The sequence below is a fragment of the Marmota marmota genome, unplaced genomic scaffold (genome assembly GCF_001458135.2).
Source record: "Marmota marmota marmota unplaced genomic scaffold, marMar, whole genome shotgun sequence".
Lineage (NCBI taxonomy): Eukaryota > Metazoa > Chordata > Mammalia > Rodentia > Sciuridae > Marmota > Marmota marmota.
This window is the reverse complement of record NW_025999932.1, coordinates 45,333,165-45,350,375: the sequence shown is the minus strand read 5'-3', so window position 1 is coordinate 45,350,375 and position 17,211 is coordinate 45,333,165. Positions and strand designations below refer to the sequence as shown.

Below are 17,211 nucleotides of genomic sequence, written 5' to 3'. Positions count from 1 at the left end.
CTAAAAAACATTTTTTTTAAAAAAGCAAAAATACTAAAAATAATTATTTAAACCATTCAGTCATTTATTTTATTTCATGAGATTTTATCATACTCTAAAAAAAATTCCTTGTGGGTGGAATGGCTTAATGTTTAAACTAAATATGATTCGTTTAATAAAGTAGTTGTTTATAAAAATGGTCACAATTTTTTTTAATTAGCTGATTTATTTGGGGAGAAGAGGGAATTGACAAAAATCTACATGCATAGATAGTTCCAATAGTGAATCTCAAACATGAAGGTATAAATCTGAGTTAATGATACAAACTGCAGCAAAACATTTTACAGGCAGAGTGTGTTTAGTGTTTGTAAAAGCTGAACTCATTTTTAAGAGTTTTTGTACATATATATGCATGCCTGTGTTCCATATGTATATACAGGTGTACTCCACTGGAAAAACTCCCAACAATATTAGAATCAAATTTACCAAATAAGTTATTGTTGGATGATGAAAGACTCACCACATGTTTTAAACTACTTACATTCAACCATTATTCAATTTACATAGTATTTACTCTGTAAGTAATCTATATATATATATGTGATAAGTATGTCTATATATAAAACATATGCAACATATAATCTAAACTTAGCAAATGCTATTTTCTAAGATGTTTGGCTTACTGAACCTTTTTTCATGTTTTACAAGTTTTAAAGTCAAATATATCGGAGTCAGTCTATTAGGTTTTATATTATCACCTCAAAGTGATATAAATCATGGTGGCACTGGAAATAATATACTCATGCTGAGCTAAAGCAAGTTACTAGTTAAAACATAAAATTATTTATAACAATTTAAGTGGTATACCCCAATCAATTCTCACTACAAATTTGGTACTAATTTACAGATATCAGGTGTCATATCTTTCTTTTGCCAAAATCCTTTCATATGAAATTCTTACAAATGAATCAGAAACATAAACCATAAAACATTCAGTCTCCTTCTTCTCCTATGTAGATGGCTACAAAAATTCTAACAGCAAGAAGAAAGACACTTTGGAAGAAATATCTTTACACAATTTTTTTTTTCGTTTTTGAGCACTCATTACATTTGCAAACTTATAATTACTTAAAAAGCAAAACATGATTTTTGTGGTTCCCTGTCTTTCCGCCTTCTAAGGTGCAGATTACTTAACTGCTAGGACATTTCTTTTAATTTCCTATATTTAATTAGCGTAGACTGTTACCCATCTTCTTACAATGAATCTGACTTATACTGATATAGACAGACCTGGAAAAACTGGTCAAGCGTGAACTTTCTCTTAGCAGTACATAACGCTGTTAAAGGTAAGTAGTTTCTTTTCAATTAAAATCATATTCCTGCCTTTTAGTTACTGAGGTAACTATAAAACTAAATAGTAAAAAGATCTCCATAAGATGCACTTTACACTCAGCCTATTCAACCAACACCATACTCACTTAGCGCATGTGAGTATCAGACAGGGAACATCTGAGAATATGTCCACTGCTAAAGAAATAGTGCCTCATGCATCAGTACTATGTCATGGTCCTCCAAGAACACTTGATAATCAAATATTCTCTGCTAAATTTTAGAAATATCTTGCACTAATAAACTAGTGTCATACTCAAAGTGATTCTCGATTTGTTTCATTTTGACTCCGATTTTCTTTCATCATGTGCAATACTACACCAATATATAGACTCAAAGACAATCATAATGATCCTAAGGTTTAAATGACAGAAAAACAAAATAATCGTTGGACAATTCTCTTTTGCCTTTTTATTTCTATGTAAAGAGGAAAACAAATCTTGTAAAGGATCACCCAAGTAGCTTTTTACTCTTTTCTAAAATTTATTAAAAATAAGGCATTATATGTGACTTGTGCTAACTCACTTCTTTCTTTATTCTCTCCTTAGTCCTTGAAATCAATGTCTTCTAAGTACAATCCCTGAGATCACCCGTTTCAACATCATCATGAAAACACAGACTTATGGGAACCTATCTCAAACCTACTGATTCAAAATCTCAGGAGGGAAGCCAACAAAGTCTACATTTAAAAAATACAAGTCTCCCAGGTGAGATTAGTCACTATTAAATTTAAGGACCACACCCTTTATATTATACAAAATATCAGCCCAATGCTGTATTTCAGTTGCCTGATATTTTTGAGCAACTATCAGTAGGCCAGTCACTACATGATTAGTTTTGAAAGAAGTTCTGTATAAATTATATTCACGAACTATCGTGAAGGAAAAAAGTATGAGAGCACTTTGAAAAACAAACATCTATAAAACAAAAAATTTAACCCAAACATAGACAGTATTTAAGACCCATTCTAGGTCTAAAATTCTAGTGTCATTTTTGTTTTCTTTCCTCATACTGACAAAGGATGGAATGCAAATACATGGTTAAGGGAATAAGATGTTCCAAAGCTACCTTTAGTCTTGGCAGATGGCCCATAAAACCATGCTCTGCTGACTTGATTTTAACAATTCTATTAAATATAAAATACTATATCACACTTACTCTTAAGTCCCTGTTCACAACCATTCTATTTAATCCAATCTTCTCTCAGTATTTCTTCTGCTATAACTGTACTAACATTCCAGAAAGAAAAATTTTTTCTTAAGCAAACATTGCATCAACATGATATTACCATTAATTTAATGTGTAAGAAAGGGCAGAAATAAGTTTGAGTATTCAGACTGAGGGCTTCAATTATGCCCACTGATCACATACTATAATTCAAATTAATCACATTAACACAATTAGGGTATCCATAGTCAAAATCCATTGCAACCAATCCCTGTTAGATGTATAACGTAAATTCCAATTTTCCTTCAAACAGTGCCAGTGTCTAACATTTATAGTAAATTCCACTAAAAGGGAAGAAAAAAAAATTGTACTGATAGAGACATACTTTGGGGGGGGGGGAGACAAAGCTGGATATGGGGTCAAACACCTGTAATCCCAGCAAACAGAAAGACTTGAGGAAAGAGGATCACATATGAGGCCAGCCTCAGCAACTTAGCAAGACCCTGTCTCATTTAAAAACAGCAACAATAAAAAACCAAAACCAGAAAAACCAAAACAAAAAGGGCTGGGGATGGATGCAGCTTGGTGGCAAAGCATCTCTGGATTCAATTAGTAGCCCAAAACAAACCAACAAAACTACAGTGAGAGAAATGAAGTATTGAAATCAGAAATTTGGGGGGCAGGGAGAAGAAAGAAAAGAATGAAAATAATAGTATATTCAGAGAAAAGAATAAAGAATATGAATACTAGTATATTCAGAGAGTATACATCTGCAAACTAAAACCAAAGAATATGGAGTGAAGACTATTCATGGCCCACAAATCCTGAAGTGTTTACTATATGGTCCTTCAAAGAAAAAGTATGCAAGCACTGTAGTATTCTTATAGTGGAAGAAGTTGAAGTTTTGGTGCATAGAGAAGCAATTAAGGAAATGCAGGTAAAATCTTTGGTTGGGGCTGAATAATGAAAGCCTCTGAATAGCAGGGGGGAAGAAAAACCAGACTTTTGCCCTCCTTTAAGGAATTCTAATAACAGGACTGAAGAAAAAAAAATCACAATCTTTATATTTAAATAAAATATATTGGACACATACTTTGAGTCAGGTGTTAATTAAATCCTCACAATCCTGAGAGAAACTATCATCCAGTATTAAAGAAAAGAACTAACACTCAGTGTTAAAGACGAGAAAAATATAAACTAAATCACTTGTCCTCAAAATACAACATATTATAATATCAGAATGGATTTTAAGATTCCAGTTTCACGTTAGTGTCTTTTCTACTCTAAAACAGCTACCTCTGAAGCAAAGCAGGAAAAAACAATACAAAACCCTTTGGCATCTAATAATAGAAATAATAATAAAGCCAAGAAAATGTATTCACTTCTTAGCATATTTAATGTACACTAACTATATCTCTAACCTAAGTTAGCTAACTTATGAAAATGCTCAATTAAAGCCATAGAAAAGGGTAATGCTAGAGTACAGATTACCAACAAAAACCAGTAGAAAAACCAGTGAGTCCATAGCAGTGCCTGCTTCAGATTCTGTGGTGTGTGAGGGGAGGACTGATAAACTCCTGCATATAAAAACATCAGCTTCTTTTAGCTAATGAGAACAAGTCAAAATGTGGTTTACAACTGTACCAATCTGTACCTTGTTTTTACAATCCAATAGTCTTACTCTGTTTTGAAAGATAAAATGGACCTGGCATTGTGGCATACCCCTGTAATCCCAGTAACTCAGGAGGTTGAGGCAGGAAGATCACAAGTTGGAGACAGGCCTCAGCAACTTAGTGAGGCCCTGTCACATAATAAAAAATAAAAAGGACTTGGGAAGTAGCTTAGTGGTAAAGGACCCCTGCTTTACCAATCTCTAGTACCAAAAAGTTAAAATGAAATAAAAAGCAGAGGACTTCTAGAGAAGTCCCTCTACATAGTTTGTATTTTCTTCTTCCATTTATTATACTTGATTCTTAAAGTATTGGTGGCAAAATTTACAGTATTCATTCAAAAGTATTATGTTTTCTATGAACTTTTATGCTCTCAAAACTAGAAATTTTAATAATTTTTGCTTTACTTTTGGGAGGGGATGCCTGGATCTGAATCAACAATTTTTAACTGGCTTTCCTCAGACAGAACCCCAAATCTTCAAAGACTGAACTTACAACACAGAAGTCTTTCTCTAGGCTTTAAATCTCTCACCTAAATTCACATAAGATCATCTGATGTTATCTGTAACATTAAGCACTGTTCTTTGCAATTCACACATATAGGTACGTAATTCTTAGTCAAAATCCTTAGGGTAAAGATGTGTTTCTGAATTCACAATTGTGCAATGCCATACAGATGTATCATTAATTTAACAATGTCAGCAGGATCTATGCTAGCTTTCTGTAATTAAACATATTATTTCTGCAGCAAAATATGACTACTCATATTGTAACTTGAGGCCAGGTTTTATATCACTTGTCATACACATGCACCAAAATAACCTGGTACTTTCAGCTTTTAGAATTAGAATAAATGATTGTGAAATTATATGAACTCATAAAAGCCAATGGGGCAGAAATGGGTACTGCTTTGTGCCAGTTTTCCCATCTATAAAACTGGGATGACAATAGTATCCCCCTCATTGACTAATTATTTGCAGAACCTTCTATAAAAGGAAAGATCCTTGGTTTTCTAATAAGCTATCTTATTTAACAAAGTGAGGATAATGTTGTGATCCTTAGGAATATACCTTCCCAATGTATGTACAAAAAATAAATAACTCTCAACTTGCTTCATTTTCAGACGGCTGATTCAGTAATAAAAATGATTCACTGCCAAACCAAATCATTCACATGAAGAGGGAGCCACAGTTGTCTAAAGCATGGGTCGAGTTTAGTTTCACATTCCAGCTTCATCACTTACCAATGAAATGAATTTGGGCAAAGAATTTAAATTTGACCTCATTTTTCTTTTTAAGTTGTGATGGACCTTTATTTTATTCATTTATTTATATGTGATGCTGAGAATCAAACTCAAGTGTTTCACACATGCTAGGCAAGTACTCTACCACTGAGCCACAACCCCAACCCAAAATTGGCCTCATTTTTCTGATCTGTCATAATGGGACGCTATCACAACCCCAAAGGATTATAAATGAGGTAGTATCACCCTATCTATGGAAAATGCTGTCACACAGTATCTTCTACTGTTTACCTTATGGGTTCACAATGTGTATGATTTTAGAAGATTGGGGTGGGGGGCAAGTTTACTAATGTAAGAAGAGAGGCCAAGAGATAAATTAATTCCAGAAGCAGTAACAAGGATGGCCCCAAATAATAACATTGTGGGTACATCAGCAATTGCAATATGCCCACAAATTTCCAGAATAAAATCTCTTAATGGAAAACAATCTTTTTATTAAGAAAATACACAATTGGAGACAAAGGAAACCAGATCAATGTGGATGATTCCTCTTACTTAAGACTACATATGGGGGCTGGGATGGTGGCTCAGGGGTAGAGTGCACGCCTAGCACAGGCGGGACCTGGGTTCAATCCTTAGCATCACATAAAAATAAAGGCATTGTGTTGTGTCCATCTACACCAAAAAATAAATATTAAAAAAAAAAAAAAAGACTACATATGACCCTTTCCTACAGGGAAAGCAGAGTTTTGTCCTTTTAGCTTTTATCATCTCTCAGCTCTGATATCTTCTAAAGCAGACATAACTGAAATACATATTCTTACAAGGCTATAGAAAGCTTCAAGTTTAGAGCTAGTTACAAAGTATAAGTGGCTCTAGTATTTAATAAAAATAAACCCAACCCAGGAATTTGCTATCTATTTTTGGAAGTGTTAGTAATAGATACAAACAAATCTGGACAAAGCAGATCCCAGAGGGATTATAAGTGTATTAGGCTGATCAGATGGTAAATTAATATGCAATTTTGCTCTGGGTCATTGAGACTATCTCAGAGATCATTTACCTCATTTGATATGGAATTAAGTGGGGGAAAAGAAAACAACATCCAAATACTGAATTAAAATTTCTATCTAAATTACTTATGACATGCCGATACACCTCATTTTAATAAATGTTTATTTGAATTCATCTAGAAAATTTACATAGGACAGTTCCATTATTTTTGTCTTCTATAAGTTAGACCACCAAGAAAATACAAAGCTTTTCCAAGCAAAGGGATACATTAACAATAATGCTTCAATGTTCTGCAATTAGTGATTACAGTAAGTCTAAAATAAACAAAAGTGTTAAAAATAATTGTAGGGCTGAGGTTGTGGCTCAGTGGTAGAGCACTTGCCTAGCATGTGTGAAGCACTAGATTCAATTCTCAGCATCACATATAAATAAGGGAATAAAATAAAAGACCAAGGCCAGGAACAGTGGCACACACCTGTAATCCCAACAGCTCAGGAAGCTAAGGAATTCAAAGCCAGACCCAGCAATTTAGCAAGGCCCTAAGCAACTAAGTGAGACCCTGTCTCTAAATAAAATACAAAAAGGGCTAGGGATGTGACTCAGTGGTTGAGTGCCCTGAGTCTAATACCTAGTACCTAATAATAATAATAATAATTATAGTGGGGCTGGGAATGTGGCTCAGTGGTAGAGTGCTTGCATGGCACGTGTAAAGGCCTATGATCCTCAGCAATACACACACTCATTTACCTACCCAAGCACACACACTTAAAAGGAAAAATAATTGTAGTTATTAATGCAAACCATCCTCTCTCTCTCCATTACACAAAAAGAAAGAAAACATATCTTGAAAAAATGACCAGAAAGTGTCAACATGTCAAACTAGTTAGTTGGCAATCAACTCTGAATGGGTATTAGGACAGACAAGAAATTGTCAAAATGGACCTTGTTTTGAACCTACTGTATGGCCATTCAAAGTGATCACTACATAGCAGAGTTCAAAGAAGCAGATTATCTCATTTAAAAGTCTTTGTAGACCAAAAAAAAAAAAAGTCTTTAAAGACAGAGAATTCTGGAAAGTCATCAAGGTGCAAATTATGACAGAAATCAGAACAGATGAAGTCTCTATGATTAAGGAAAAAAAATACATTCCAGAACTAAATCTTAAAAAGAGGAAAAGAAACACTAATGCAGAAAAAAGTACATTCTGAAGGAACAATTTAGAAGACTAAGAGAACTAAAACTTGAAAAACGAAAATGAGAATCTAGAAAGAAAATGAGACCAATTAATAACAGGTACTTTGAGATTAGTAAAGAGTAAGAATAAAGTAAGAGACTCTTAATCAGAATGTTTTAAAACTTTCTGTGAGCTTACAAATTTCCATTATCTAGAAGGGTGAAATAACAGCAGAACCATAGTAGTACTTTTTTGCACAGCAGTTTGGCCTACTTCTCTCAAAACTACCTTGATTTACAAATCTAACATATTTAGATCACATGCATCTTATAATGCTTTCAATCTCATATATATTAGGAATTCCATTTAGACCAGCAAAATACTGAATCCTGCCAATATTAAACAAATCTAGCTAATAGGCATACTCAGAGAACATAAAAAAGTAGCTTGTAGGGTGGAAGGAAAAGAAATAACTGCAACATGCTTTAACAAGTTTTAACAACAGGTTTAAACATTATCTAGAATCACGCTACCATCACTTTTCTTATGAACTCTCCTACATCTCACATAAAGGCGTAGAAGGAAGAAGCTGAATATCTACTCTTAGGCTGAAATGATGGCCAATTTGCTTCTCATTCATCCTACCCTCAGTTCTAGGCAGTGTCTTGCCACAAAAATGTCAGTGACACCTAACGCAGCAGAGATCAACCTCTAGGGCATAAAGGCTAAAAATATTATGGTGAGAATATAACACGAGATATACAAGTCATCCATGACCTACACCTTATAAAAGAGCTTAGACTAAAGGATTTTAATCACAGAACAATTTTTCCCATCTACATCTACAATGAGCTCAGTAAGCATTCTATAATTATTTCATCAATGTTCACTTTCTTTTTCTCCATTACATTATAAACTCTGAAATTAATGATCATGTCTTTTAGTTTTCGTATTCCCATGGTATCTATAGTTTTTAGGCACAGAGTAAATACTCAACATATACACATTAATTTACTTTAAAGTAGCTACCAATAACCACTGAAACAAGTATGGATTCCAGAACAGAGATTTTCTAGTAAAGATAAAACATAATAAAAATAAAAAACTCCATCACTGCTATAGCTTTAAGAATCCCACTGTGGTAAAGGCAACAAAAAAGAGAAGCTGGGCTTTTCTAGATCTTTCTTTACCTTGGCTTCACAGACTATCCTAACTATAGTTAAATTTGCTGTGTGTTAAATTCAAGGATCTATGTGTTTTTATACAGGAATTTGGAAGGTAAGACCAAAATCTTAGTGCAATTACAAATACTTCCCATAAAAATAATTAAATGGGAATTTCCTGTAATAAATAATTTCTCATAGTTCTCATTAAAAACTTAAGGTAAATAAACCAAACTTTCATAGAAAAATTGTATTTACAACTCCAAAAGCAGTTTTTAAAAGCAAACACGATATAACAATGAATTTGAAAAATTTATGCTAAACCAAAATTGCCAGGTTTAATAAATTATTAACAGAATACTGCATCAAAAATAAGGCAATAATCCAAGATATGCCATTAAAGATTTCTTCACCCTCACAACTAGACAGAACTAATCTACCTAGTAGCAAATTCATTCAGTTTCAGCAAGTTTGAAATCCTTAAGGACAGAAGTGATAAAAATGTGATCTTCATTCTTCATTAGACTCTTAGAATACTTGAAGGAAAATAATTTCTAAAGCACAAAGAGGTAAAGAGGTATAATCTTTCAAAATGATATTCAGTGTTCAAAAATCAAGAATGCAACACCAATACACAATGGGCCTTAGGTGAGTATATGCAATACAATGATAGCAAATTAATTTATTTAGTACTTTTTCCATTCCATATCATCAGGAGGATTGATTTCAACTTTCCTTTTACCTACATCAGACCAGTTGGTACTCAAAACTGTACCACCAGACTCCATCTGGAAAAAAAATAAAAATAGGTTAATTCCTGAGCCATATAACCAAAATTGAATTATTTTCCTAAAACCATTCTAACTATAGTCTCAAATATAGGGTATTATATAGCTCAACATAAACTCAAGTATTTTTATTTAAACTGAAACATTTCAGAGAAATTAACAAATTCTATGAAAATGTGAAAAGAAAACTAGAATAATTAGGTAGAAGTACTGTGTACACATATATTACCACATCAAGCACCATGTTCCCCTCTGCTAATCAACAAAGGTATATGTGGAAAAACCACCTTCAAATGAAAAGTGATGCTGTAATTTTTTTTTTTACAGAAGACAGTGAAGACCAAGCAAAATAAACTCTTTCTATACTAGTTAAGCAGAACTTTAAGGATCTCTAATTAATACTCCCCAGTGTCAAACACAAACAAATTTCCTCTGAAAAAAAATAATTTTTAACCACGGTTAAAATTTTAACAACCAACAGTGTCTCAGTAAAGACTGGTTATCTACTTAATTACCTACTGAATATATCATCTACCAATGACCCTAGCATATTCATACGATCATGTGCTATATAGTGATGTTTTGTCAACAATGAACTACATACATAGGACAGTGTTACCATAAGATTATTATGGAGCTGAAAAATTCCTATTGCCTAATAACATCATAGCAGTTGCAACAGCATAGGGTGACACATTACTGGTATAAACAAATCTATTGTGCTGCCACTGATATAAAAACAACATACCATATTATACTAGCAGGAGCTTCTTACATCTCCTGATTCCATCTCTTGATTCTATCAAGAGGCCACATTAGGCTGGAGATGTGGTCAATGGGATAACATGAGGGAGGGAAAAAACCTACCCATCAAGTGACTGACCTAACACTATCTAGGTTTATATAAATACACTCAATGATATTTGCACTAATGACAAAAATCACCTAAACATGTACTTCTCAGAACGTGTTCCACTGTTAAAAAGAGATGAATGAATGTATATAAAAATAGTAAAACTTCATGATGTTTGTTGTTTTGATGCGCAATTTTTTATTTATTCTAATTAGACTAGGAGATCACACAGGACAGAGTATTTTGGGGTTTGTTTGTTTTCCCACAAGACAGAAGCAAGTCCTTGGTTTAAGGTCAATGTTGCCACAGAAATCGCTTGTTTTATGAGTATATACAGTTTACTTAAAATTATCAAAGTTTCAGTATAAAAATATATTCAGATTCTCTATTACATCTTTGATTTGACACAGTGCTATTTTGTCTAGAATGCATTCAAAAGTTAATAGTGAGAAAGACTTCCTTTCTGGGAAGACTGAAGTATTTCTCCTTGAAAAAGTCAAATGAAAAATACATCAAGAAAAATAATTTACATAGTTCCACAGTGATAAACTGTCACTAAATCTCAATCTGATTCGGATGGTATTCATGATGCCCTAGCAAAAGCCTGAATTTTCCTAATCAACAGAAAAATTATTAAAGCAATGAATAACTAATGTGTACTTTTCCACTAGCTAAACACAATTTGGAAATTTCCCCTCTATATTCTTCATCTCTTAACACTCAGACAAGAGATTCTAGGAGGTAAATAATGGAAGTTAACTCAGCTACTATGACAGATTCAACTAAGATAATTCCATAACTCACTAATTTAATATATATATATATATATATATATATATATATATATATATATTTAATTTAGAATAATCACGTGTTCTCATCTCTTCTACAAGTTTTCAACTTCCTCAACAACTACTCTGTTTAGAGCAAGAAGAAACATTTGGACAAAGCCCATTCAAAAAGGTCTCCAGGCACAGTGTAAGTAATTTGGTGTCAAATTATCTACTGAAAATGTCTAAAATTCACTCCCCCACAATATTTGGGAGAAAAAAAAGTGATGTTCTTACAAATGATTTGTTCATGGCACGTTTCACTTCATCAGAACCATCTGAATAGATCTGCTGAAATAGTTTGTTTAAAGCTGCATCTCCCTCCAACTTCTCATTCTTTTCTTCTTCTTTGATCTCACCAACCAATTTATCCCAATTTCTTGTATAATGAGATGAAGATGGATATAGGTTCTTTACATCTGTGAAGTGAAAATGGAGGAAGAAATTAATTGATGTGTTTTGATTATACCAAGAATATGTAACACTTTGACCATGATAAACAGAATATGTGAGCAGTTTAGGTCACCAAATTTCATTTTTGCAATAAGTGTTTTTTAAATAAAAACATTATTTTAAAAAGATGCTTAATATACTTCTCTTATAAATAAGATTTTAATGTTAAAAATGTGGCTTTTGCTGGGTGTGATGATGCATGCCTATAATCTCACCAACTTGGGAGATGAGAAAGACACAAGCTTGAGACCAGCCTCAGCAACTTAAGAAGACCCTAGTTAAAAATTTTTTAAAAAGAACTGGGGATATATAGCTCAGTGGCAGATGGCTCAGGGTTAAATACCCAGTATCTCTCTCTTTCTCTGTCTCTCTCTCTCTCTCTCTCTCTCACACACACACACACACACACACACACACACCAAAAAAGGGTTTAGGAACAAGGTGCAATGGCAAATGCCTATAACTGAAGCTATTCAGAAGGCTAAGTGGGAAGGATCATTTACGCCCAGAAGTTTGAGTTCACCATGGGCAACAAAATATAAAATAAAAATGTGGTTTTTCTAGAGAACTCACGTATCTTTCAGAGTAAACTGAAAGTATGATCACAGAAGCTACAAGAGTGAGTTAAGACTCCTTCTCTCCCCACATTAAAAATAAGACTGCTTCAACAGTAAAGAATTTTAAGTTGAAATATATTACTTATTTACAAATACAATATTTGACAATAACTATAATATCTGCACAGTATAGAAAATAACAGTATTTGTAGAGCACACTAGGTTAAAACAGGCTGCTTACAGATAGAAAAGGCTGGTGGCCCAGGGGCTTATGATACAGCCAGGGCTGCCCAGAAGATCAAAAGAATGAAGATTTGGGCACACAAATAATTAAAAAATAACAAACTGACCTAGTAGGTATAAGAGCAGCTCTGTTCACTATCCAATGAAGACATAAATGATGACCACAAATGTAACCACATATATAATTTTAAAATTCTAGGAGTGTGTTACTAAAAACAATCATGGTAAAATATACTTTAATAATGTACTTTGAAATCAAAAAATATGTTTTCTATTTTTTTCCATGTCATAAAAATCTGGTACATATTTACAATTTAGTACATCTCAACGCAGACTAGTCATATTTCATGTGCTCATCAGGTACATGTGGCTAGCAGTTACTGTACTGGACTATACAACTATGAGGCTTTGAAAAATCCTGGTTTGAAATTTCTTTATTTCTATATATTAATACAGAAACTACTAAACATTCATCCTGTTTTTCATCCTTTCTTTACACCTATAAACCAATTTTCTCCCTGCCCACCCTCCATCAAAACAAAACCCAAGGTCAGAGCAATGAAAAAGGTAAAACAGCTTCTGTCATTTTCTCTACATGCTAAGCTCTTTCCTTAAGACCTTTATGCATTTTCAATATCTACTTGAAATTCTTTTTCCCTCTCTTTGTATTGTTTGGAATTTACCACCACTCATTTACATAAAATAGCTTTAATTTTTTCCCATGTCTGTGTGTGCCGATACTATTACCATGCTTTAATTTACTAACTTTCTTTTAATCAATCACTTTTTTTCTTCTACAAAAATTAATATATTATAAAAGCAAATCTAATGTTATTGCAATAAATGAAAAATAAAACTGATTATTTCAATAATTAGAAGTTATTAAAAAAAATTAACCCCTGAAATAAAACCAAACCCAAGACCCTATATGATTTTATTCATGGCAGGTATATTGTTTTAAAAACCCTATCCATCTTCCATCTACTAGAAATCCCCCCTTCTTTGTACATTTTCAATAGTAAACAAAGAAAACAAACAAACAAAAAAAAATGCAGGCCATGGTAAGTTAAGAGCCTAGGAAACATGGATTTAATTAATTCTAATACTCATTCCCTGGAAAGATGGAAATAGAGGTTTAATCTCCACTTTACAGATAAGAAAGCTGGCCCAGATCGGTTAAGTGACTTGCCCTTATCTACAGTCTCCACCTTGCAGTACACAGGAATCTGACAAGCATATTAATTCCTTACAAAAATGTAACAGGACAAGAAGAATAGCATCTTGAATATCTAAGGTATTGAATTTAGAAAAAACTTACTAACTGTAACACTAAAAAAACCTTGATTTTTAATCTCATAAAAATTTTTAACACATGGAGATGGTTGATGAACTACAGAGCTAAGTAACCTAACTTCTTTACTCAATCAAATAACTACAAACATACTCATGCCAGCAGAGATAATTTCCATGTTGAAAATATAGCAACAAAAAGTATCTCACATGGGGCTAACAGAACAAGACCTATACTCTGAAGACCTGGCTTTTAGTCCTAGACAATGAAACCTGCTGAGCAATCTTGAGCAAGTTGATTAATCTTTCTGAACCTGTACAACAGAAGGAATAATGCTGGGCTGCCTATTATACATGGCTGTTATGTGAGATACTACTCTTAGAAAAGTTTTGCACTACATAAAATCATAAGTTCAAAAATCTATTAGTCACGAAAGAAGCATGTAACATTTTTATTGTCTTACAATTATCAAAAAAAAATACTTTAAGTTCCCTAAAAATTTCCTGTTGGTATGCATTTCCTGGATTTGCTATTACCTCAAATTAATTAAGATTTTATCACTGGAGCAAGTGGGGTTAAGAATCTATGGGAGCTCTTATTTTGCAAATTCTGTATGCATCTAAAATTACTTCTTAATTAAAACATGCACACATAAATGATCCACTGAACAACCCATTTCCTAAAAGTGGCCACAGGAAATATGTTTTCTGCTACAGAAGAAAGTGGGCAAAATCTGAAAGTAGCTGAGACACAATATTAACTTGATTCAGTCATCAAATCAGAGCATTAACTAATACATCAAAAAGAAATTTCTCTCCATTTACTAATGAGGTTATTACAGTAAAATACAATCTTAGGTTATAGTTCTAAAGAGTGTCCTGCAGATTAATTATTTCATTAGAAAAATGCTTATCTACTTATTGCACGTGGTTAGAATTGACCTCAACGCAACGCTGTACATCCCGAAAAGAGCTACCCAATGTACCCTACTTTCCTCTCTTCTCCTAGAATTTTCTTTAGTACGTATTACCTATTTTTATCCTTCTCTAAATTAATATAGTGAAATGGGCTAGAAACCTTATTCAATGAAGCCCTGAAATTTAAGGTAATTAGAGTTGACAATATTGGTAGAAGGAACATAAAGGAATAAACAAGAAAAAGAGGCGGGGAAGATGAGAAAATATATCAGCAGAGCAAACTAATTAACTTACAATGCAAAAAGCAGCAATAAGAAAGGGCAACAAACAAAATCAAACAAACTCCAAATAATGTCATAAACTGACATGGTGAGCGATCCCAACTTCTCTGGGATTTTGCTGCCATTCATTTGTATTCTTAGAGTTTAGTAAGTTAGAATAGTCACAAGGCTACTTTGTATTCATTACACAGCAACCTTATTATACTCAATATATCTTATCTTGGAAATATAAATAATGGAAGTAGAAAAAATGTTCATTACTATTTAATTTCAACCACACAACATAATACAAATTTAAAGCTTATCAAGGCCAGAAAACAAACCTGCTATGAACTGTTTTGAAGTAGGGACATCTCCTTGCCCCTCTAGCTTTTCCCATCTCACAGCCTCTGGCTTTTTCATTTTAATTTCAATCTAGAGGAAACACCAAATAAAATCCATTATCAAATGTAAAATAAATAAAACAGTAAAAATGCAATTTTCTTAAGTCATTGAAGTTTTATAAATGATAGTTTCCTTAGTAGAATGAAAGACATTTTTATTGTATGTTTATATGTGACTACATGACCAACATGATTCTGCAACATGTACATTCAAAAAAATGAGTAATTATATCCCATCTATGTATATCAAAGTGCATAAATGCATTCTATTGTCATGTATAACTAATTAAAACAAAATATTAAAAGAAAAAGGTTAAATCTGAAGAATTATAAAATATTTATTTTTAGGGGCTGGGATTGTGGCTCAGCAGTAGAGCATTCCTCTAGCACAGGCGGGACCCAGGTTCGAGCCTCAGCACCACATAAAAATAAAGGCTTTGTGTTGTGTCCATCTACACCTAAAAAATAAACATTAAAAAAAAATATTTATTTTGTTTCTACTATTAAAATTCATCCTTCCAAAAAGACGACATAAACACTACAATTTGAGTTTCAAGACTTAAATGCTTACTTTTCTTCTTAAGCAGTGTTCTCAACTAGGGATGATCCTCTCACCCAGGGGACATCTAGCAATGTCTATGGACATTGCTGGTTGTCACACCTAGGGTAAGGGAAAGGTTGGTGCAGACATCAAGTAAGTAGAGACCAGGGGATGGTACTAAACATCCTATAATGTACAGGGAAACCTCCTACAACAGAAATATCCAGCCCCAAATGACAATAATGCCAGCATTGAGTAACCCAATTTCTATAGGAATTTGTTGTTTTCACATGTGCATTAATCTGCTTTAGAGTAATTTACTCTACTGTGTAAAAATAATACAGCATATTCTAATATATTATTTTTACAACCATTCATTCAACAAATAACTACAGGTTGAGAACCCCTTTGCTGAAACGCTTGAGACCAGAAGTACGTCAGAATTTGGATTTCAGAGTATTCGCATGTACATAGTAAGATATCTTGGGGATGGGACCAAAGTTTAAACATGAGATTCCTTTATGTTTTATGTATTCCTTAATCACATAGTCTGAAACTAATTTTATACAATATTTTAGTGCACCTCCATTTTGACTGTAACCTGCAACATAAGGCCAGGAGTAAATTTTCCACTTGTGACCTCACGTCAGCACTCAAAAAGTGTCTGATTTTGAACTTTAAATTTTCATATTAGGAATGTTCAACTTGTACTAAACACCTACAATGAATAGGTATACTCTTTAAGGTTGTGGGGAATTTAAAAAATATTAATGACACATCTTTGACCATTTGGAAATATATGAGATACTTAAAGTCACAAAATAGGCAAATACGTGTCAAAAGCTCAGGAAATCACACCAGCTGCAAAAGGTGAAGGTTTCATGCAGTTTAAAGGGTGCTGAGGGGTAGATAATGTTTGCAAGGATAGAAGGAGTAACCCAGTCTCCAGAGGCAAAGAGAATGGCCTATAACTGGAGCTCTGGGGACACGAAAGGCCAGAGTACATCAGGGAGTATGAAGAAAACCAATCTGCCAAGTCCAGAATTTATATAAGAGCAGTGAAGACTAGATGGAAAAAGAGCAGAATACATAGAGACTTCCAATGTTAAACTAAGTTTACTTACAAAAAAAGAAAACAAGTATCCTAATAGCAACTTTTACTCTCATCAAGGCTTGTCTTTTGTCCCCAGCATCTACCCTTACTCCTCATATACTCACTCACCTCTACCTTTTTTTTTCCTATTCAAATAATGTTCCCATCTCCATTTTTAGATT

The 17,211-nt window shown here is 33.2% G+C and overlaps 1 protein-coding gene across 1 annotated transcript in view; it reads right to left on the bottom strand.

The window, feature by feature from the left end:
* Positions 1–9,448: 9,448 nt before the first annotated feature.
* Sugt1 (SGT1 homolog, MIS12 kinetochore complex assembly cochaperone) overlaps positions 9,449–17,211 on the bottom strand; it is a 28,676-nt gene continuing 20,913 nt past the window's right edge. Inside the window, exons 11-13 of the mRNA XM_015484337.2 lie at positions 15,336–15,426; positions 11,508–11,689; positions 9,449–9,587 (exon numbers count right to left, since the gene is read on the bottom strand). Coding sequence (XP_015339823.1) covers positions 9,486–9,587; positions 11,508–11,689; positions 15,336–15,426 — 375 coding nt within the window. The 3' untranslated portion in view covers positions 9,449–9,485. The remainder of the gene's footprint in view (positions 9,588–11,507; positions 11,690–15,335; positions 15,427–17,211) is intronic.